At 43.7% G+C, this 22,019-nt stretch overlaps 1 protein-coding gene across 1 annotated transcript in view; it reads right to left on the bottom strand.

The window, feature by feature from the left end:
* Positions 1-22,019, bottom strand: part of cacna2d3 (calcium channel, voltage dependent, alpha2/delta subunit 3) — an 80,453-nt gene that overhangs the window by 4,524 nt on the left and 53,910 nt on the right. The window contains exons 15-35 of the mRNA XM_063216637.1: positions 21,594-21,665; positions 21,048-21,128; positions 20,782-20,856; positions 16,565-16,651; positions 14,848-14,919; positions 14,686-14,747; positions 14,000-14,067; positions 13,175-13,220; positions 12,633-12,730; positions 11,384-11,477; positions 11,002-11,097; positions 10,268-10,389; positions 9,649-9,726; positions 9,282-9,343; positions 6,641-6,685; positions 4,799-4,861; positions 4,397-4,467; positions 3,841-3,916; positions 1,697-1,737; positions 1,253-1,308; positions 851-965 (exon numbers count right to left, since the gene is read on the bottom strand). Coding sequence (XP_063072707.1) covers positions 851-965; positions 1,253-1,308; positions 1,697-1,737; positions 3,841-3,916; positions 4,397-4,467; positions 4,799-4,861; positions 6,641-6,685; positions 9,282-9,343; positions 9,649-9,726; positions 10,268-10,389; positions 11,002-11,097; positions 11,384-11,477; positions 12,633-12,730; positions 13,175-13,220; positions 14,000-14,067; positions 14,686-14,747; positions 14,848-14,919; positions 16,565-16,651; positions 20,782-20,856; positions 21,048-21,128; positions 21,594-21,665 — 1,580 coding nt within the window. The remainder of the gene's footprint in view (positions 1-850; positions 966-1,252; positions 1,309-1,696; positions 1,738-3,840; positions 3,917-4,396; positions 4,468-4,798; positions 4,862-6,640; positions 6,686-9,281; positions 9,344-9,648; positions 9,727-10,267; positions 10,390-11,001; positions 11,098-11,383; positions 11,478-12,632; positions 12,731-13,174; positions 13,221-13,999; positions 14,068-14,685; positions 14,748-14,847; positions 14,920-16,564; positions 16,652-20,781; positions 20,857-21,047; positions 21,129-21,593; positions 21,666-22,019) is intronic.

Genomic DNA, 22,019 nt, shown 5'->3' with positions numbered 1-22,019 from the left:
AAAGTTTTCTGAAAATGTTGTTTATGCAATAATTTGGTATTTTGACGTATATCACATCTAAATTGATGTATTGAGGTTCTTAAAATGAGATTTAGTGGTGTTTAACCTGCAACATACACTTTAAGCGTTGTCTTGCTTTAAGACAAGTTAAAAGAGGGAGTATGTAGCTAAGCTAGTGAAAGTCAATGGATCACATGCTACACGGATGCATTGCCTTTCACTTATGCTGCCTCTTTTAACTTGTCTTAAAGCAAGACAACGGCTTACATGAAAAATAAGACACTTTACCACCTTAATAAACCTGTATTAAGCCCCAAAATAGTGGCATACCCCTTTAACTCTTTATCAACTAAATACGATCTCATAGCATTCTTTTCCAAATATATTATTGCATGAGGGGTGTAACAAATTTCCGTTTGCATGTTCTCCGAATATAACAAAGTCATGTTGCTCACGTCATGTCTATATAGGCCTACCCAGAAAAGCTGCTAAATGGAGACTGTGGTCTGGAGACGGAGATGGTGAGGGATGTATTCTTGCCCCTGCATGGGTTCTTCTTTAAACCCCAAGTTTTCATCTTTACATACAGTAGGCCTATATGTATTTTCAGTATCCAGTCCAGCAGCAGCAAATGTCACAGCAGTTAAGAGCAGACCACTGAATGTCAAAGGCAACGCTAAAGACAAGACCACATCCTGACTGAGCAGAAGGCTATTAGTGTGGTAGAGTTTGTTTTGGGGTGTAGTGCTGTGGTGTGTGTGTGTGTGTGTGTGTGTGTGTGTGTGTGTGTGTGTGTGTGTGTGTGTGTGTGTGTATTAGTGTGTGTAGTGTGTGTGTCAGGCAGTTGTACCTCACGCAGCCTTCACAGTCGATGTTGCCAGCCGTCTCCTTGATGGTGCGTTCCGATACGAAGGCCGGGTACTCCGTATCACATGGAACCATCATGGTGCGCCCTCGCCTGTCAGCTACAACAGTCATAATACATTATTTACTATTACTATCAATATGATATATATGACTACTACTACTATTCTACATTATTACATTACTATGATACATTATTACTAAGATTAATACTATTATTGTTACTATGACTAGTATTAGTGTGTGTGTGTGTGTGTGTGTGTGTGTGTGTGTGTGTGTGTGTGTGTGTGTGTGTGTGTGTGTGTGTGTGTGTGTGTGTGTGTGTGTGTGTGTGTGTGTGTGTGTGTGTGTGTGTCATCAGGCTGTGAGGCTGTAGGGTCATTCCCACCTTTGACAGTGAGGTCAACATTCCACCAGCTGTACAGGTTGAACTCCAGCAGGAATCTGAAGCAGCAAGGAAGGAAGGCAGAGAAAGTTCACGTGAATAATGAGTATTTCATTTTCTTATCTATTTACATCACTTGTAGTGCAAATGTAAATACTGTACATATGAAATAGTTGGTTTTCTCCTACAGATAGTAGGCCAACATACTGTGGTGTGATGAAAATATGGGTCTCTCCCAATGGCATCTCTACTGTCAATGTGAATACTATGCAGTACACAGTATGAATACAAATCTTAGCAAAACATAGCAGGTCTAATGTAAATGTGAATTTTACAATATATTGAATTTTGAATACTTAATTTTCTACTATCACAACATATTGCTGTGTTGGGTAAAGATGTTGTGTCTCTGGTAAGAGGGGAGCAGCTCTCGTGTCTCTTACTTACATGATGATCTCTGTCAGGAGCCATTTCATAGCAGAGAACGGCTGAGGAGGCAAAGTATACAGGACATGGGCATCAGCACAGAGCAGGGGTTTCCAAACTTTTTTTCCCTGTGTACCCCCTTGTACATTTCAATGTGGTTCGCGCACCCCCTGAGAATTTTGGTGTGCTGATGGCCGCGCAAGTATGCATTCACTGCTCATTCACTGCATATTATGCACAGTCGTTTTTGGGGAATCCTCTCTTCCAATAGTCTTGGAAGTAAACTACACTTCAGATGGACCCGTAATGTTCATTAAGTAAGGGTTAACGTTCGGCGAGAAGGTCGCTACCGTGGAATAGCAGCACGACAGAGAGAATCTTTAGACCCCGACGCGGAGCGGAGGGGTCTTGTTCTCTCTGAAGTGCTGCTATTCCACAAAGTGACCGACTCGCCGAAAGTTAACCCGCTTATTATATGGGTATACTTAAATGATTCACACATGCGGGGCCATTTCTTTAGACCTATTTAATGTTAAGATTGTTGCTGCGCAAAACAAAACAGTGCTGTTGTGGAACACCGCTAGGCAACAGCTAGGTAGGCTAGCCAGGACAACAGGTGTTGTCTATCACAGCAGCTGATTAGTGACAAAAGACCGGACCCCCTGCGGAGTGATATGAAACATTCGCTTTAGCCACTGACTTGTATACAAGCCAGTGGCTTTAGCAGTGAACGTCTTGTTGCCATTGACAGCGGTAGCCAGGACAACGGGTGCTGTCTATCACAGCAGCTGATTAGAGTCTTGTTGAAAAGTCGCTTTAGCAGTGAAAAGTCTTGTTGCCATTGACAGCGGTCTGTTATAGACCAACCCGTCCGTTATCGAAAAATAACAGACGTCCGAACGTTGGGGAGCCCCGTTGAAATGAATGGAGCATTCGACAGATGACGTCACAACCATATAATAATGCTAGATAACAACTCACATATCCACCATTGGTCTATTCAGCTCGCGCACCCCCTTATGGCAGGCCGCGCAGCCCCAGTTTGGGAAACCCTGGCACAGAGCATCAGAGTCATAGGGACCGCTGTTGTGTTGTGTTGTGAAATAGGCATACTGTAACTTTTGTGTGCTTTGTTATAGCTGTCTGTCTGTGTGTGTGTGTGTGTGTGTGTGTGTGTGTGTGTGTGTGTGTGTGTGTGTGTGTGTGTGTGTGTGTGTGTGTGTGTGTGTGTGTGGTGTGTCTCGTGATTTACAACCCGATGTGTGAGCAGTCTTAATCATAGGCTTGTCTGCTGTGTAGAAACATTGTTTGCTGCCTTTCTGTTTGTGTGTGTTTTTTTTTTTGCTTTCTTCTGTGTTCCTGTGTTGTAGGTCATGCCTGAACACACACACAATGGCGACATGCTACTTTTGTAGAACTGATATCGTCTCAAATAGAAAGGAGGGCATTGTGTGTATGTGGCAAAAAGAGCCTCTACTAACCAGAGGTAGGATATGGCATTGTGCTAGAGGTAGGATATGGCATTGTGGTGAGACAATGTCCCCCTACTAGTTCTAGTAGATTTTAGGATTGCAGGACTGCAGACTCGAAGTTAATCAGATGAAAATCTGGGGTTTGACACGAAAACGCAGTGCCTCTGTAGAGTCATCTAAATGCTGTGTCATTTCAGGGGTGTTTTTTAGTAAGGAAACTGCATGCATGTTGTGTGGTGGTGTGCATTAGGGATTAGAATGTGTGTGCATAGGGAGCAGCAGCAACAGTGGTGGTGTGTGACAGGTTAAGATAGCCACCCAGTACTCACGCTTAGCAGTGTGCACTGAAACAAAATGGAATCTTCACAAGCTTATTTTTCAAGTTTCAGTATGAGCATCTAGTCAACCTTGATTTAAGTAAATATCACCTGATACCTAGTACTTTGAACTTAAAACTAGAACTTAACTTCATTTTTTGCAGGGTGTGTATTTTAGGGAGCACTGTATGTGTGTAGCAGTGTGGAGTGGTGGTACTATATATAGTATATTATGGAGCAGCATGTGTTTTGTGGTGTGTAGCATATTAGGACACAGTGTGTGTGTGTGTGTGTGTGTGTGTGTGTGTGTGTGTGTGTGTGTGTGTGTGTGTGTGTGTCTGTGTGTAGCAGGTTGATCTGCCTGGCCAGTACTCACGTTCAGCAGTGTGTGAGCGCTGTCTCCACTCCCTGTATAATCCTTACACAGGGCCTGGTAGTCATACAGGGGTATCCTATAGGGTCAAGGGTCAATAAGTATCTCAGATAGTCATGCTCTGGTAGCCATACAGGGTTATCTTTTAGGGTCAAAACTCAATGTAGCACATGTACACAGCCTGAGCAACTCACAATAAGCACCTCAGGGATATATATGGACTCCTTATGTGTAGTTGGTAAAGGAAATCTTACACATTGAAATGTGTGTGTGTGTGTGTGTGTGTGTGTGTGTGTGTGTGTGTGTGTGTGTGTGTGTGTGTGTGTGTGTGTGTGTGTGTGTGTGTGTGTGTGTGCGTGGCTGCGTGTGCCTGTCTGTGACTGTGTCTGTGTGTGTGTGTGTGTGCGTGTGCGTATTTTCATGTTTTTCTGTGTATGTGTCTGTGAGTGTGTGTGTCTCGGTGTGTGTGTGTGTGTTTGCGTGTGTCTTGGGAGGTGTGTGTGTGTGTGTGTGTGTGTGTGTGTGTGTGTGTGTGTGTGTGTGTGTGTGTGTGACTTGCTTTTTGAAAGAGCCCATCAGCAGTAGTTTGTTCATGACAGCTCCTTCCACTTCACCGAAGAACAGACCGATCTGTTACAACAGACAACCAGAACAAGGTCACTTACAAACTCTCTCTCTCTCTCTCTCTCTCTCTCTCTCTCTCTCTCTCTCTCTCTCTCTCTCTCCACACACACACAAACACACATGAGCATGCAAGCACGCACGCACGCACATGAACGCACAGACACACACGCACGCACGCACAGACACAGACACAGACACAGACACAGACACACACACACACACACACACACACACACACACACACACACACACACACACACACACACACACACACACACACACACACAGTACACACACACACCATTTCACAAGGATGAAGAGTAGAGGCTTGGTTTACCTGTGTGTATTCCTCGGAGACCAGTATGAAGCCGTTGTTGTCTATCAGGTAGCACTTGATGTCCTGAGGAGAACGGAGAGAGGGCGCAGCAGTCAGGGGAATAGAGCAGAGAGAGGGGGCAGCAGTGATGGTCACGCTCAACTTCTTAAGGACTGTACACACACGTCGCTGCTAGTTACTCGCTCAGCGAATGAATCCAATAGAATGTCAATGTGTTCCAGCGAGACTAGCAGGCGAGAAGGCGAGTACTGTACAAGCGATGCGATGTGCGCGGATCACGAGTTGAAAATATTTTATCTTCGAGCGAGGCGAGTAAGCGAGTAACCAATTGGAAGGCAGAGTTTGGTACTTCTCGCCTGTTCATTGGCAGTTAAAACTGCGGGAACTTTCAGCGAACGTTCCATGAAAGAGAGGCAAGTAGGCGAGCAAGCGAGAATCTAGTAAATAGCAGCGATGTGTGTGTATGGCCCTTTACACTTTGGTTGGGCACTAGTGATGGTTTAAAGGAGAAGACCTTTTTTTCTTTATTTTACATTTGAGGACAAACCGTTGTGGGTTTTTAGCCCTTATTGAGACAGGACAGTTGAAGACAGCGACAGGAAATGAGCGGGAAAAAGAGATGTGGAAGGACTGGAGTACGGCATACCAGCCCATTTAGTCACATTGTACTGCACGTCGTAGCTAGCACTGTACCCCTCCCCCCAAAAAAGCCTCAGACAGGTGGTTCTGAGCTAGTTAGCAAGCCTTTATTAGCAGATACACGTTTAAAAATCTCCCTTTTAGGAGCTAGACCTCTGTGTGTAAACAAAATGGATGTGTTTATTAAAATATCCATCTATAATAACAGGGCCTGGGGAGTAATGGCTCGTTCTTTTGAAACTCGATTGTTGGAAACTCCGGCTTCTGCCGCGGAAAAGTGCAAAAGAATGGGTACTCAAATCGGAGTTCCGAAGCACAAACTCGGAGCGCTTCTGTGTACTCCGAGTTCGTTTAACATTAGTGTTTTCAGACATTTGTAGTGTCCCCAGCTGTTTCAATAGAACGCATTTACAACGGTTGTCGGGAGAACAACCTCGGCTCTACAGACAGCCGAGTTTCAAAAGAATGAGCCATAATCTTACAGGAAGTAGGTGTACTGTGTTGTGTATATACATTACGTATATAGTAGTGTGCAGGAAGTAGGTGTACTGTGTTGTGTATATACATTACGTATATAGTAGTGTGCAGGAAGTAGGTGTATTGTGTTGTGTATATACATTACGTATATAGTAGTGTGCAGGAAGTAGGTGTACTGTGTTGTGTATATACATTACGTATATAGTAGTGTGCAGGAAGTAGGTGTATTGTGTTGTGTATATACATTACGTATATAGTAGTGTGCAGGAAGTAGGTGTACTGTGTTGTGTATATACATTACGTATATAGTAGTGTGCAGGAAAGTAGGTATACAGTGCACAGGAAGGGCAGGCTGAGTGCAGAGGGAATTGAAAGACCACACTGGAGCCTTCACGTCATAACAATGGCACCAAAACAGAAGTAACCCAGATGTGCTGAGCGGCACGAGGCTTTCTCCTGACTCCTGGGCCTGCTCAAAACCACATCACCTTGTCCTCAAATGTCAAATTAAAACAAAACAAACAACTCGGGAGAACAGAAAACACATCAGCAGAGGAAGTTCAGTGGCTATCAAAGGCAGACATGCAGGCGGACAGACAAACTGACACTGACTAGCAGACAGAGAGTGAGAAAGCGAGAGAAGGAGAGAGAGAGTGATGAAAAAGATAAAGTGAGAGTGAGGGACAGTGAGAAAGAGAGGAGATGGAGAGGTGTAGTAATATTTACCCCGCTGTCACAGCTAATGCTGCATTTGCCATCCAGAGCTGCACACTACCGGGAGACACACAAAACACACATCATTCCTTTGAAGACACACACAGCTTTCTCATAGTACACAAACACACACACACACACGCACGCACGCACACACAAATACACACACACCCACACACACCCAGACACACACACACATACCGTGTTCCTCACCCCCCCACCACACACATACACACACACACACACACACCTTGTTCCTCACCCCCCCCCCTCCACCACACACACACACACACACCACACACACACACACACACACACACCACACACACACACACACACACACACACACACACACACACACACACACACACGCACACGAACACACACACACACACACGCACGCACGCACGCACGCACGCACACACACACTTACACACACACATACACACACACACACACACACGCACACGCACACACACACACACACACACACACACACACACCTTGTTCCTCAATGCCCCTCCTCCCATATCTTGTTCGGTGTAAATAGGAGAGCATGTTTCTCCATGTCTCCTGAGAATGCCTCCATTACAGCAGTAGCCCTCCTCTCCTCTCTGATTATAAACGCCCTGTCAGCACGATCGCTGCACAACCCCCTGGCTGGTGTATTTAGCTGAGCTTGTAGTGCTCAGGGAGAAGGTTAAACGCAGCTAATGTACAAACTTTTAATGGGGTCATATGCACCTATTCACTTCTTGTGAAAGGAGAATATGAGCCTGAATGCATACCGCGCACTCTGCAGTGTGACACTTAGAACCAAGTTTTAAAAATATGCTGCATGGATTTGTAGCATATTGGTTTGATGGTCTACATAGTTTACAATAACAATTGTATTATCCACCATTTTTTACTTTGCGTTTTATTATTGGAAATACGTAACTGTTCAGAGGTCCTATCACCTACAGTATATCACGAAAGTGAATACACCCCTCACAGTTTTGCAGATTTTTGAGTATATCTTTTCATAGGAAAGCATTACAGAAATGTAACTTTGACACAATGATTAGTGACCTTTTAACAACACATTTAACCGCTTAAATTTCTTGTTCACTAAGAAAAAAACAAAATACAGCCATTAATGTTTGAACATGTACTCACAAAAGTGAGTACACCCCAGATTAAAATCCGGTAGAGAAGGGGCTATGTTGGCTCGAATCGTCTCGAAATGAAACGAAATGAAAAGGGATGACAAGGGAGGTCATCAGTGTGCGTTTCAACCTTTCTTTGCATTGAACTTTTACATTTTGAGTCTGCATCTGGCTTAAATAGATTGGTGTGAGATTTGAATGCAATCCTATAGAGAATATCATGATCTGCTTCAGTAGTCACAGTGCATGTTGACATGTATGTTTCTTTTAGGTGTATTTCAGATTGCCAATGTTGACAGCATTCATGCATCCCCAAACCATGTCAGTCCCACTACCATGCTTGGCTTATGAGAGGATACAACTTTTTTGTACAACTCACTTGTTTACCACCACACATGCTTGACACCATCTAAAGCAAAAACATTTATCTTGGTCTCAAGAGAGATGAACAGACCAAGGATATGGATCACTGGAACCATGTTGTGTGATCTGAAGAGACCAAGATAAACAAATTTGCTTTAGATGGTGTCAAGCATGTGTGGTGGTAAACAAGTGAGTTTTACAAAAAAGGTGTATCCTCTCATAAGTCAAGCATGGTAGTGGGACTGACATGGTTTGGGGATGCATGAATGCTGTCAACATTGGCAATCTGAAATACACCTAAAAGAAACATGCATGTCAACATGCACTGTGACTACTGAAGCAGATCATGATATTCTCCATAGGATTGCATTCAAATCTCACACCAATCTATTTAAGCCAGATGCAGACTCAAAATGTAAAAGTTCAATGCAAAGAAAGGTTGAAACGCACACTGATGACCTCCCTTGTCATCCCTTTTCATTTCGTTTCATTTCGAGACGATTCGAGCCAACATAGCCCCTTCTCTACCGGATTTTAATCTGGGGTGTACTCACTTTTGTGAGTTCATGTTCAAACATTAATGGCTGTCTTTTGTTTTTTTCTGAGTGAACAAGAAATTTAAGCGGTTAAATATGTTGTTAAAAGGTCACTAATCATTGTGTCAAAGTTACATTTCTGTAATGCTTTCCTATGAAAAGATATACTCAAAAATCTGCAAAACTGTGAGGGGTGTATTCACTTTCGTGATATACTGTATGTGTGAATTCTTGCCATTCAAATATTTTGGGAACATACTTTCGAAACCTATATAAAATACATTTTGAAGCAATGGAATGCCCAATATAAAAACGTCAATTTCTCAACATTCTACAAAATGGAGATACACAATTTTGCAACAAAACCCTTCATATATTGAACACTACGCAGGTTAAAACTAAAATTCATACAGCATTGTTTCTTGACACCATTTTACAGTAAACAACAAAGGGGTTATTCCACACGCTTCTGTTTTATCATTTGGTGCATCAATGGCAGACAAGAAAATAATTGCATCTGTGCTGCTCCGGTTTGTTCTCTCCAGTGATAGTTTTAAAGTATTTTAAAGTTGGTGTTGAGGGACAGGAGAGACTGCAGCTGCTTGCCTGTCTACTGGCCGTCCAGAACTTCCTCTGGAAGAAATCCAACTTCATCTGAATCCCCACCGCTGAGAACAAAACAGGGAAAGAATTAGGCCACCAAGCAGCACACTCAATCAAGAATTAGAAAAAATAAGAAGAGTTTCATTGCAGAATGAATTTGGAAATGACTGTTCAGACGCCCTTCATCAATGTGTGAATTCTTGCAATTGAAATTATCTTGAGAACATATTTTTTTAATCTATATAAAATGTGTCTTGAAATGCAATTCAATGCTCAATACAACAATATAATTTTCCCAAAATGGAGTCACTTTGTAACAAAGCTCTTCATATACGTATACAGTATTTGGCCACATGTCGAGGAGTCTTACCAGCTACAATTGGTGACTTTCTGTCGTCCTGAAGTTGAATAGCGGTACTGGCTACAACAACACTTTTGTTGTCCATTACTGCAGTGCAAGACATGAGAGAAGACAAGATGGGAGAAATGATCAAATTCGTGTTTAGTAGGTGTTGCAGTACAAATATGTTTCCAGGTTGCGTGTTAGGTGTCAATGTCTTTCATGATCCACTAGGTGGTGACAGAGGCACTGTAAGACAGTGGCTGTCGGGCCACAGAAGATTTTTAGACATGATAGTTTTAAGACATAATTGTTTCAGACACTAATGGAATCTAAGGTTAAACTTCAGCTGTACTCATAACAATAGTCTACATGTTAGGTTTGCTGCAGGTCTTTTTTAAAAATCATTTTAGATGATACACGCTAAGAAAAGAGGGGATGTTTACAAGATCATTGTTTAGGGCTGTAAGGGGTCAAATGTGTGTGTGTGTGTGTGTGTGTGTGTGTGTGTGTGTGTGTGTGTGTGTGTGTGTGTGTGTGTGTGTGTGTGTGTGTGTGTGTGTGTGTGTGTGTGTGTGTGTGTGTGTGTGTGCGTGCGTGCGTGCTTGCGTGTGTGCATGAGTGTGTGCATGTGTGTGAACGTGCTGACCTGAGCTGAATGGTATGGCGTAGACAAAGGTTCCGGGCACCTGCTCTGCGGCGCGCTTATACCAGAGGGGGAAGTGGTCCGCATTAAACACCCCCTCATCATCCTCAGCCGTCAGGATGTCCCTGAGGAGAGGGGGATGGAGGAATGGACGAGAGAGAGAGAGAGAGAGAGAGAGAGAGAGAGAGAGAGAGAGAGAGAGAGGTAATAGCTTAAAACAAACTTTCCATTCAGACATACTGTGGTATTAGAGCAGTGTTTTTCAAAGTTTTTCAGGCTGAGGACCACTTTGTTCCCCCAAAAATGTTCAGGGACCACCTGTCAACTGAATTGCCAGCTGACGGGTGCTAATTTGAAACTGAATTTCAATCTAGATCACTTTTATTCACATCACAAGCCTAGGACTTATTGTGATGACAATATGATTTCAGCTATGTTTAGCTTTGTAATAATGCTACAAATATACAGCCTACTACAGGCTTGTCTTGGAAAAGTATAAATCCCCTCACGGACCACCTGAGCTCTGTCACGGACCACCAGTGGTCCCCGGACCACACTTTGAGAACCACTGTATTAGACAGATACATAATTTAAGAAAAGTTTGTAAATTACATAAAACAGATATACAAATTGATCTGTATCTAGAGGTTTGCATATACAGTTGAACAGTGATGGTGATTAAGCACATTAGAAAAAAATTGACAACGCTTTCATGATGTCAGCTTTTTTGAACTCACTGATTGGTCAGGCGGTCTGGGTTCACAAACAGGTTGGTCCTGGATAGGCCAGTACGAGTGCCCAGGAAAGCAATCTCCACTCCTTTATCGGAATTCCTGTGTGAATGGAGATAAGCACACAAATTTGGATCAAGCTTCGATTAAAACAATTTCTATCGTCTATCACAGACAGGGCTGCCTAGGTCTTAATGTTACTACATTTGATGGTTTACATAACATTCTTAAAGCAGTTTTAGACAGCATTGTTATCTGCTGAACAAATACAGTCTATCATCTCTCTCTCTCTCTCTCTCTCTCTCTCTCTCTCTCTCTCTCTCTCTCTCTCTCTCTCTCTCTCTCTCTCTCTCTCTCTCTCCCGACTTCTTTATACAGTACTACTCACTCTGACTTGTTGAGGGCGAGGCCTGTCCAGTATGCCTCCATAGGCCGGGTCACCACCGCATCAAACAGCACCTGCTGGATCAACTCCCTGTCACCTGGAGAAGCACAGAATGCATACACGCAAATGTGTAAACACAAATGCAATAGGGGTATACACAGACAGACAGACAGACAGACAGACAGACAGACAGAGACAGACAGACAGACAGACAGACACACACACACACACACCAGGCTTGTACGAAATTCAGAATGGAAAGAATTTCAATTCAAAGTAATGCCATAATACGAACAGTAGGTGGTGGTGTATGTACTTTCAATGGGTGGTGTAGATTAAATTCAAAGAAATTCAAGGTAATGGCACCACCTAGTGTTCGTATTATGGCATTATTTTGAATTGAAATTCTTGCCATTCTGAATTTCGTACAAGCCTGACACACACACACACACACACACACATACACACACACACACACTGACACAGATTCAATTGACAATGCAAAGTTGTAGTAGACATATGATATAATTAAATATCAAAAGTTTTCAAAGCAACTTCAGAAGTGTCCTTCACCCTATTATGAGTTGGTGAAGCGCCGAAACAATTTTGGAAACATTATTTTAAGTTTGCTTTGGGGGTAACATACACCTGAGGTGTGGCTTACAGGATCCTGCGTGTTGGGTTGTGTGTGTCTTTTGCATATGACTTATATACTTGAGGTGGGTCTTGCGGTTGGTGTGGAAAAGTAGTATTGCATATACCCAACACTTGAGGTGTGGCTTGTGGACACCTGGATGTTGGGCAGTGTGAGTATTAGTGTGGCATATGACTTACACTTGAGGTGGGGTTTGCGGTTGGTCACGTAGAGCATGTGTGTGTGTGTGTGTGTGTGTGTGTGTGTGCATGTGTGTGTGTGCAGGGGCACAACTACTCATTTCTGGGGGGGGTATGCAAGAACTATTGTGTGCTCCCCCCCCCTTAATAATTATTTAGCGCTCTCCAATGCCCTCTCTTTGGCGCCCCCTCTCTCTGGCGCCCCCCTTGCAACGCATACGTCACATATACTGTAGTTGCGTGCATGTGTGCATGCGTGCGTGCGTGTGTGTGTGTGTGTATGTGTGTGTGTGTGTGTGTGTGTGTGTGTGTGTGTGTGTTTGTGTGTGTGTGTGTGTGTGTGTGTGTGTGTGTGTGTGTGTGTGTGTGTGTGTGTGTGTGTGCGTGTGTGTGTGTATGTGTGTGGCATATGACTAACACTTGAGGTGTGGTTTGCGGTTGGTGAGGTAGAGCTTGATGGCCTGGATCTGGGTCAGGAAGCGATGCTCATGATGCTCATCAGTATTGCAGTAGCTCCTGCAGACAGAGACATACAATACAGGTGATCCCATGACAGCACAAATCCTAAACAGCACTCCAGACAAGTTGTTACAATTTGACTTTTTTAATAATGTTTTTATGGTATCTAAGACAAAAGATGTAAACATATCACAATGATTCATCGTATGATTTTATATCCTGAAAAAAGTCCTGCAATAACAGTATCAGAGTTTAAAAAAAAATAAATATCCGACTAAATCTTAGCCTGATAAACCAGCCTAAATGCCGTCCAGCAGTTGGCGCTGGTTTTCCAGGCTAACTAAATCTAGTAAGTTTCAAGTCTGAAGAGGTCACTGTCCAAAAATACACTATTACAAAGACAGACTGTTTTACAGATTATCAAAGACAGGCAGAAAGACAGACAGACGACCACCAAACAGATTGACAAATGCACAATCTGTCCTCATAATATGAACTCACCACTCATCTGCTAGAGCGACATCTTGTTGGTCAAGATCACGAAGGCCTATAGGACAGAGAAGAGAAGAGAAGAGACGAGAAGAGAAGAGAAGAGAAAAGAAGAGAAAAAAGAGAAGAGAAGAGAAGAGAAGAGAAGAGAAGAGAAGAAAAGAGAAGAGAAGAAAATAGAAGAAAAGAAAAGAAGAGAGAGATATATTGAGAACAGAAGAGAAAAGGCAGGCACATCTACAGTGGACAGCTTTTTAAAGCAGAGTTGTCAAGGCCACATTCAATAAAATTACTAACTGATGTTGCGGACACTTCATCACTTAAATTAGGTCACACGTTACTCATCCGCATTACTTAGAGAAAGGCAGCAAGCAACTTTTTCATAATCGTCACACATCAGCATCTGACAACTGGAAATCAATCAGGATTCTGCTTGTCAACATAACGGGAGATCAAAATGGCCGCTGCATCCATCATCTTCTTACGAGGCTGATGAGCGATGATCAGACCCAGCCAGAGACATGATGAGGAGAGGCAGAGTGCTTAACCCTTCTGAAGTGTTTGGGTCTGTGGGACCCGTTCTCAGGAGAAAAATAGTAGGCTATGAATTATTATTCACTTTCTTCACGGTCTCCTCTCTCTTTCTCTATCTATCACCCTCAAAAACATACATACACAGAAATTCACAAACGTGAATGAAGGGAACATGAGGGTGCAGAGGAGCTATTTTTTTTGCTTTTTTTCAATTAATTTTTGAAAGGGCTTTGTCCAGTGGACCCGAAAAGCTTCTGTGTAACAAAAACATGAACCCCTTACAAAGGTTAAGTAGTACTGTACCTGCATCGATGGAGACGTTTCCCTTGAAGAAGTACTTCCCATGACCTCTAGAGAGCGCCACCCCTACACTGAACACAGTAACAACACAACACCGCTGTCATGCCATTCAGTTCACACATCTGATTGAATGGGTATCTTACCAGTCAATCTGAATACAAGGGTATAATATACACACACATCCCACAGTGAACACGTATAATAATTACCTCCGCCAAGGAGGTAATGTGATCATCTGAGGTTGTGTGTGTGTTCATTTGTAAGTTCGTGGTGCGTGTGTGTTTCTGTTTCTGGAGGTTGGTGGCACGCTCTCTAAGCACTTTCTAGTGTTAGTAATAATTCGATACAATAATAAATATAATATCCTACTAATAATTTAACCCGTTAAAACACAGCATTATAAACTTGTGGTTACCAGAATCGGAATGACCGTGTCATAGTGCATTACAAAAGACCCTGTGTTATGTCACAGTAGAGCATTACTATAATTAACCTTTCAATGACTCTTACAGCGTGCCTCAGATGGTGCGCTGTGCATTATGGGGCTAGATAATATTAAGATATTATATAAGTTATCAGTATACGTTATAACAAATATAATATTATAAGAGATATTAATTATATTGAATTAAAATTTCAGGCTGCATATAATATTAACAATACAATATTATTAATGACATTCCTATTACCTGAATGGTGTTCCCTTGATGTCTGTGTAGTAATAGTCATTGTGCATCTTCAAGACACGTTTCTGTTGGCAAAAACAGAGCGTCACCTCAGTACCAGCAGACTGGAGCAGTACCCTACAGCGGTTATGTCATTGTATCATTACAGCTCAGCCATGGTCTTACCCCTTTATCTACTGTCTTCATCACCTCCATGGAGAAGGTTCCAGTCTTCCTGTTCACCATGGCGTTACGCAGCTGAGGAGAAAAACAATGACGTAGATCTCAGATTACATTAATCCAATGGTGCATTTGTAAACAGCTCTTGGATGAAATTGCCAGTCCAATTCAACGACCAAAAAGTTTAATCCAGACAACTCCACGTAAACAAAGAGAGAGCAAGTTAATTTAAGTTAAGCCTTTATTAATAACTTATGGCCAAATCATGATTAAGAGCAGTCTTGTTTCGACCATACAGGTCTTCATATGACATGTCAGATCTTTCAATCATGATTTAGCCGTAAGTTAATAAAAGGCTTTTTAATTCGAACCTTCTCTGTTTACGTGGAGTTGCCTGCATTCATGTTTTTTGTTTTTGTTTTTTGTTTTTGTTAACATCGGTAAGACGGTCCTCCTGTTAAGCATGGAGTTACGCAGCTGAAGAACCACAATGAGCTTTTGTACCATAGCTTACTCTACCAAACAGCTTTAAGATGACTTACACACTTTTGTGATGACTAATATTATTATAGTATTATTATTTTGATAATGTTAGGATTTGAAATTACCAGTATTATTATTATAGTGTAGTCAGTGCTTCACTGCTTCTCATGTTTTTCTCCTGCCTTTTCCTTTAACCCTATACAGTAATACAGTTTTGATATTTTCTTTATATATAAATACATATTTTTGGGAGACTTTATCCCCCTTTATTTGGCTAGTGAGTGGGAGAGAGAGATCACAGAGAATCTGGAAATGACCTCGAGCCGGATTCGAACCCGGGTCTCTGGTGTAACAGTGCAGTGCCCTAGTTTTAGCCTGGGCTGGGACACTTTTAAAAAAATCTGTTGATACATTGATCCTGTGTGTGTGTGTGTGCCCGTGTGTGCCCGTGTGTGCCCGTGTGTGTGTGTGTGTGTGTGTGTGTGTGTGTGTGTGTGTGTGTCAGTGTCGTGCACAGACATTTTGGGGGGCAAGTGCTGAACAAGGGCTATTGGGGGCATGTGGAACTTCTGACTGGCTTATGCCCCGTGTACATCGAAGGCGAACTAAGCGACCTGCGCGGCGGAAGTCATTGTTTCTCTATGGAGGGAAGGCGAATAAAGCTACCAGAGCGAATTCGGCAGGAGCGAAGCTTCTTGAGCGACCTGGGCGAATTTTGACGATTAAACTCAAGCTAATCTTAAGCGAATTTGCTATGACGCGGTTGGAACGTTCATATCGAGGAATGTCCCAGGCTGTCAAGACAGAGCCGTTATGTGATTAGCTGAATCTGAAGCTGAATCAAACATGTCAGTGCAGCGTCCAGAGCGAATAAAACTAATTCATGGCGAAACTTCTTCAACCACCCCAGGTACCTGGGTCGCATTAGTAGCGCTTGATGTACACGGGGCATTACTAAGCTATAGAGGCTAGATATACATATTTTATCAGGGCATTATTGTAATATGATTTTTAACGTGAGGCGTTTGTATATTATCATGTCAACATGTGGACCACAGTACATTGTGACAAAAATAACTTTCAAAACGGGCATTTTTTTGTCTAGTAGGGCAAAGAGGCTCACCCCTATCTGTGCACGCCTATGGTGTGTGTATGTGTGTGTGTGTGTGTGTGTGCCTGCGTGCGTGCGTGTGCGTGCATATGTGTGTTTGTGCATGTGTGTGTGTGTGCGTGCGCCTACCACATCATCTGTGTCTTCCCACTCCACTTCTGACAGGTCCACACTGCTGTAGTGCGGCTTCCTCCTCTTCTGGCCCTGGTCCTGATACTACACAGCACAGCACAGCACAGCACACGCACACACACACGCACGCGCACGCGCACACACACACACACACACACACACAGACACACACATACACACACACACAAGCATGCACAAAGGAACACACTCAAACTCACGCACGCACACGCACATGCACACGCACACACACACACATGTACAGACAGACAGAAAGACACACACACACACACACACACACACACACACACACACACACACACACACACACACACACACGTTAATTAATGCCCGCTTATGAGGTCAGTGCAAATGTGCAAATGATGAAGCGATAACACACCCCACTGCAAAGTCGTGGTGGCACAAACCACTGTAATGTCAAATGTTCTCTTTTGGAGCCACCCATTATATGGTGATTCATTACACACACACACACACACACACACACACACACACACACACACACACACACACACACACACACACACACACACACACACACACACACACACACACACACACACACACACACACCTTCAGTGCCCTTTGAGACAAAGCAGTGTTTCTAAAAGCGATCCACTAACAGCTCAGAAGACATTCCAAGAGGTCAACTACCAGTTTTGGTAAAAAAAAATAATTAAAAATCAATTTTCATATCCATAGAATTCTGTACTTAGGGCTGCGATGCTGCACCACACACCCTCCATAGAAAATAGATCCATAGTCCTTGAGTCATGCAAGGGGAAAACTTTGAGAAACACTGATGTACAAAAAATAACTGAGCTTAAACCAATACAACAACAATATCAACAACAACAACACCAAACACCAAAAGCCAGCTCGGTTTTGTCATAATGAAAGTAGTCACTTGAGAGTCACTTTGAGGCAGGGCAGTCTTTCCCACTCTTCTATGCAGCACAGTCAGAATACTGGCCCATCTGAAATGTACAGTACAAATGATTGGAGAGATCCATGACCTTGCCGGTGAAAATCCCCCATTTAATTGTCTTCCAGGTCGTGTTAGTCCAAAAGAGCTAAGCTAAGTTGTAAAGTGCCGGGACTTCTTTTCATAATTCATAATTCAATTTCAGCAGAGAGCAGCGATGGTGGTGGTGGTGGAGGATGTTTCAGTCAGACATACACAGCTTGGTCTCCATGTCAAGGCACACACACACACACACACACACACACACACACACACACACACACACACACACACACACACACACACACACACACACACACACACACACACACACATCCCTTTTAGTCATGGAGACCCCCAGTGCTTATTGGGGTTGGGGCTGTTCAATAAAGGGGGGTAGATTGCCTAATCAGGATTACACCCACCAACACCCCACACTACCCAAACCACCCCCCACTCCCACCAGAACCTCACTCACTGGATTAGAACACACGCACCAATTCACTCCCCCAAACTCACTCCCTGGATTAGAACATACAGTCACACCCCAAATTACTCCCCCAAAATAAATGGCTGGATTAGAACACACACACACACACACACACACACACACACACACACACACACACACACACACACACACACACACACACACACACACACACACACACACACACACACACACACACACACACCAGCACACTCCCTCAAATTCACTCCTTCACCGGATGGAGAGAGTTCCCCCTTCTTTCTTCCCCTTGCTGCTTGCTGGTGTGCTCTTTTTTGCTGGGGATTTGCATTCCAATTACTGCTACAGCTTAAAAAGATGAAGCCTGTGGTGGGTGTGTGTGTGTGTGTGTGTGTGTGTGTGTGTGTGTGTGTGTGTGTGTGTGTGTGTGTGTGTGTGTGTGTGTGTGTGTGTGTGTCTGTGTGTGTGTGTGTGCGTGTGTGTGTGTGTGTGTGAGAGAGAGAGAGAGAGAGAGAGAGAGAGAGAGAGAGAGAGAGAGGGACAGAGATAGAGAAAGACAGAGAGAGAGTGGACGAGAGAGAGAGAGCGAGAGAGAAAAAAGAAGGCTGTGTGTGTGCGTGTGCGTGTGAGTGTGTGAAATACAGTAAAGCGTCCGCTCGTGTGTTTTTGTGTTGTGTGTTTGTATGGTGACCGTGTCTGAGTGTGCGTGTGTGTGTGTGTGTGCATGTGTACAATGAAGCCCGTGTGGATGACCCTGGTGAGATTGGAGCTATTGTGCCTGACTCTGGTCTGAGACGGCGCTGAATCTCGGAAGAGTCAACGCACCCTCAGCACTCCTTTTGTCTCCTCGCCGCATCCCGCACGTCTCATCTCCTCTCTTTCTCTCCTCGTCTAGTCTCGTTTACTCTCGTCTCATTCTTAGGACCCTTCTCAGCACAGTCAGGCAGTTTCATTATGTCCCACTGCAGTACAGTCCACAACAGTGGCTAATAGTGAAAACTTACAATACTACACTTACGGTACAGCAATGCACATTTACAGTACTGAACTTACAGCAGTGTTTCTCAAAGTGGGCCGCAAGCCCCCCTGGGGGGGCGCGGAGGCATCGGAGGGGGGGCGTGTGACTGATTTTGGGGTTTTCCCCCCAAGGAAATGATTTCCTGTCTCACCAATAAGCAATACATTTTAAGCCCTCACCAACATTATATCATAAATTGTCCCCCTTTGTTTTGTTTACTGCTGTTTGAGGGGGGGGTGGGGGCTCGGAAGCATCCAGACCCTCCAAAAGGAGGAATGATGGGAAAAGTTTGAGAACCACTGACTTACAGTAATGAAGGCTACACTTTCAGTGCTGCGCTCACAGTAATGTACTTACAGCACAGTACTGTGCACATGAAGGCCATATCCTAGCACCTGTCTCATTCACCATAGAGTATATATAGTGCACTGTGCAGTGGGTGAACCAAAACGGCGTGATGCACAACCAGGATTCCCTTTCTCGAAAGCGCCACTGCTGTCCAGTTAGCAACTTCGTAGGTTGCCAATGGGAAATGGCATTGCAATCAAGCAAGTTGCTAACTTAGTCACACTGTTAAGAAACACACCCCCGTACAGCGTATTATATAGTGAACAAGGGAACATTTGGCTACACGACCACAGACATAACATAAACACTTCATATACAGTGTACAGTAGAGTATATACACAGACATGGAGAGACGGAGCAGCAGCACAGAGAGGAACAGGTACAGTACGACTAGGCACTACTACCACTGGCACACACGGTCACAGCGGACACGAGGAACGGACACCCAGACCAGACGCACACACTAGCGGCGGCGTGGAGGACACAGGATATGGCGGGGTGGGACGGAGACTCCTCATCAGAGAGGGAGAGAGTGAAAGGTGGAGAGAGAGAGAGAGATAGAGAGGGGGGGAGCAGCAGATGGAGAGAGAGAGAGATAGATAGCGAGAGAGAGAGAGAAAGAAAGAGAGCGAGAAATTGGGAGAGAGAGAGAGAGAGAGAGAGAGAGAGAGAGAGAGAGAGAGAGAGAGAGAGAGAGAGAGAAAGAGAGAGAGATAGAAAGAAGGGGGGAGCAGCAGATGGAGACAGAGAGAGATAGATAACGAGAGAGAGAGAAAAAGGAAGAAACAAATTGAGATAGAGAGAGAGAGAGAAAGAGAGAGAGAGGGATGGATGGATGGAGGGAGAGACATGTTACCTGGCGGTTTTAGGCTCTTGCCTGGGGGCATGAATAGTCTTTAGTCCTGCATGCATACATCAGAATATCAGAGGGAGGGGGGCGGGGAGAGGGGAGGGGGAGGGCAGGGGTGACACAGGGTTACTGGAACCGGCGAATACGTGAGAACACACAAACAGCCTCGCAAACACACCAATATTTTCAGACAAATATTTTCTGTTGTTATTGTTCGTACCTCAGCCTCTGGGCTACTGTGCAAAAAACTGCAGTAGGAACCTTTCTGGTTAGAAAACATTTTTGGGAGCATTCTGGTTAGGGGACGTTTTACAAATGGAACACAAATAAAGCAGCATCATAACCTCTTCTCAGCCTGTTTTACAAAGCGTAACTTGGCTATATTCTGACAGTCTTATGTCCCGTGAGTAAATTACAAGTCTGAGGGATCTCAGGAAGTTCTCTTAGAGTCAGGGTAGACATCACTGATGTAATGTCTATTAGGAGTGTGTGAGAGGTAGAGGTGTGTTATCATGGCTGTGAGGAAAGGTAGACTGTAGTCCCTTACCAGCGGCCTAAGGTCCGGGTGGATGAGGATGTAGCCATTATTGGTCACTGCAAAGGCGTAACCATGGATGCCAAGCTGGAAAAAGGAAACAAATGTGAAAAGAATGTTATGCCCATTTCCAAAATTATTTCGCAATGCTTACTAGAAGACAAATTATAATTCTATTGCCTGTAGGCTACTCTGTTCATTCGTACATTTTGCTCACTCGGTAGTGTTTCTTCCTACCATACCAGGGTTTGTGGTGAAGTTGTGAGTTTGACACTTACCTTGTGTTTGGGTACAGATTTCATGAGCTCCTGGAGAGGGATATCAGTGCCTGCCACTCCCAGAAGGATGCCCTGGTTTTTCTGTGGGTGGAAGTGGAAAGCCAGTCAACACACAACATTGATGAACAGAAAGGTTCATGCAAAAAAAGGAAGTCTGCTCTGAAGGTTCAACTTTTTATTTGCCATTTGTGAATTAACGCCAATGCATACTGGAATTCTTGTGAAGATTCAAACACAACTTAACAGCATCTGATTGGCAACAGCTGATTAAATGGCTACACAGTGGTCTCGGTAGCTCATCCTCCCAATACACATGCGGTATCTTGTAGATTCCAAACTTTCAAACCGTATCCAAGTCCAAGGATCCTCTATCCAAGTATCCTCTCTCTCCCAACTCACTTCCTGTTACTATCTCGTAAAAAAACAATAAAGGCTTGAAAAGCCCCAAAAATGATTTAAAAAAACCTCTTTCTCAACATGCATGAGCATAGTAAGTACAATGCTTATTATCTGAATGCACATGTGACTTGTTAGTGCAATTCTCACCGTCTCGTTCTTGGTACTGAAAACAGGCATGGCCACAGTGGTCACTGGATTGAGGCCCCGGCTGTCCTTTAACTGAGGCACACAGCACACACACACACACACACACACACACACACACACACACACACACACACACACACACACACACACACACACACACACACACACACACCACATTAGATGTCTACCCTACAAAGACAGACCCTCAGCTGCAGCACACAACATAGAATTACAGTGTTACAATACAAACACACTTCAAAATCTAAATTACAGCTGCTACAAACACACAGTACGAGTGCTACCATATGCCACAGAGACACACTTCAAGGGCCGCATATTCAGAGGCATTGCCCAAAGTAATCTAATAAAATGATATTTTTATATTTGTCTTAAATAAATAGACACTGGTTCAAAAAAGGGACTTCC

This window comes from Engraulis encrasicolus, chromosome 14, assembly GCF_034702125.1.
Source record: "Engraulis encrasicolus isolate BLACKSEA-1 chromosome 14, IST_EnEncr_1.0, whole genome shotgun sequence".
In the NCBI taxonomy this organism is placed as follows: domain Eukaryota; kingdom Metazoa; phylum Chordata; class Actinopteri; order Clupeiformes; family Engraulidae; genus Engraulis; species Engraulis encrasicolus.
Note: the sequence above shows the minus strand (reverse complement) of the source record. Positions and strands in the feature narration are given on the sequence as shown.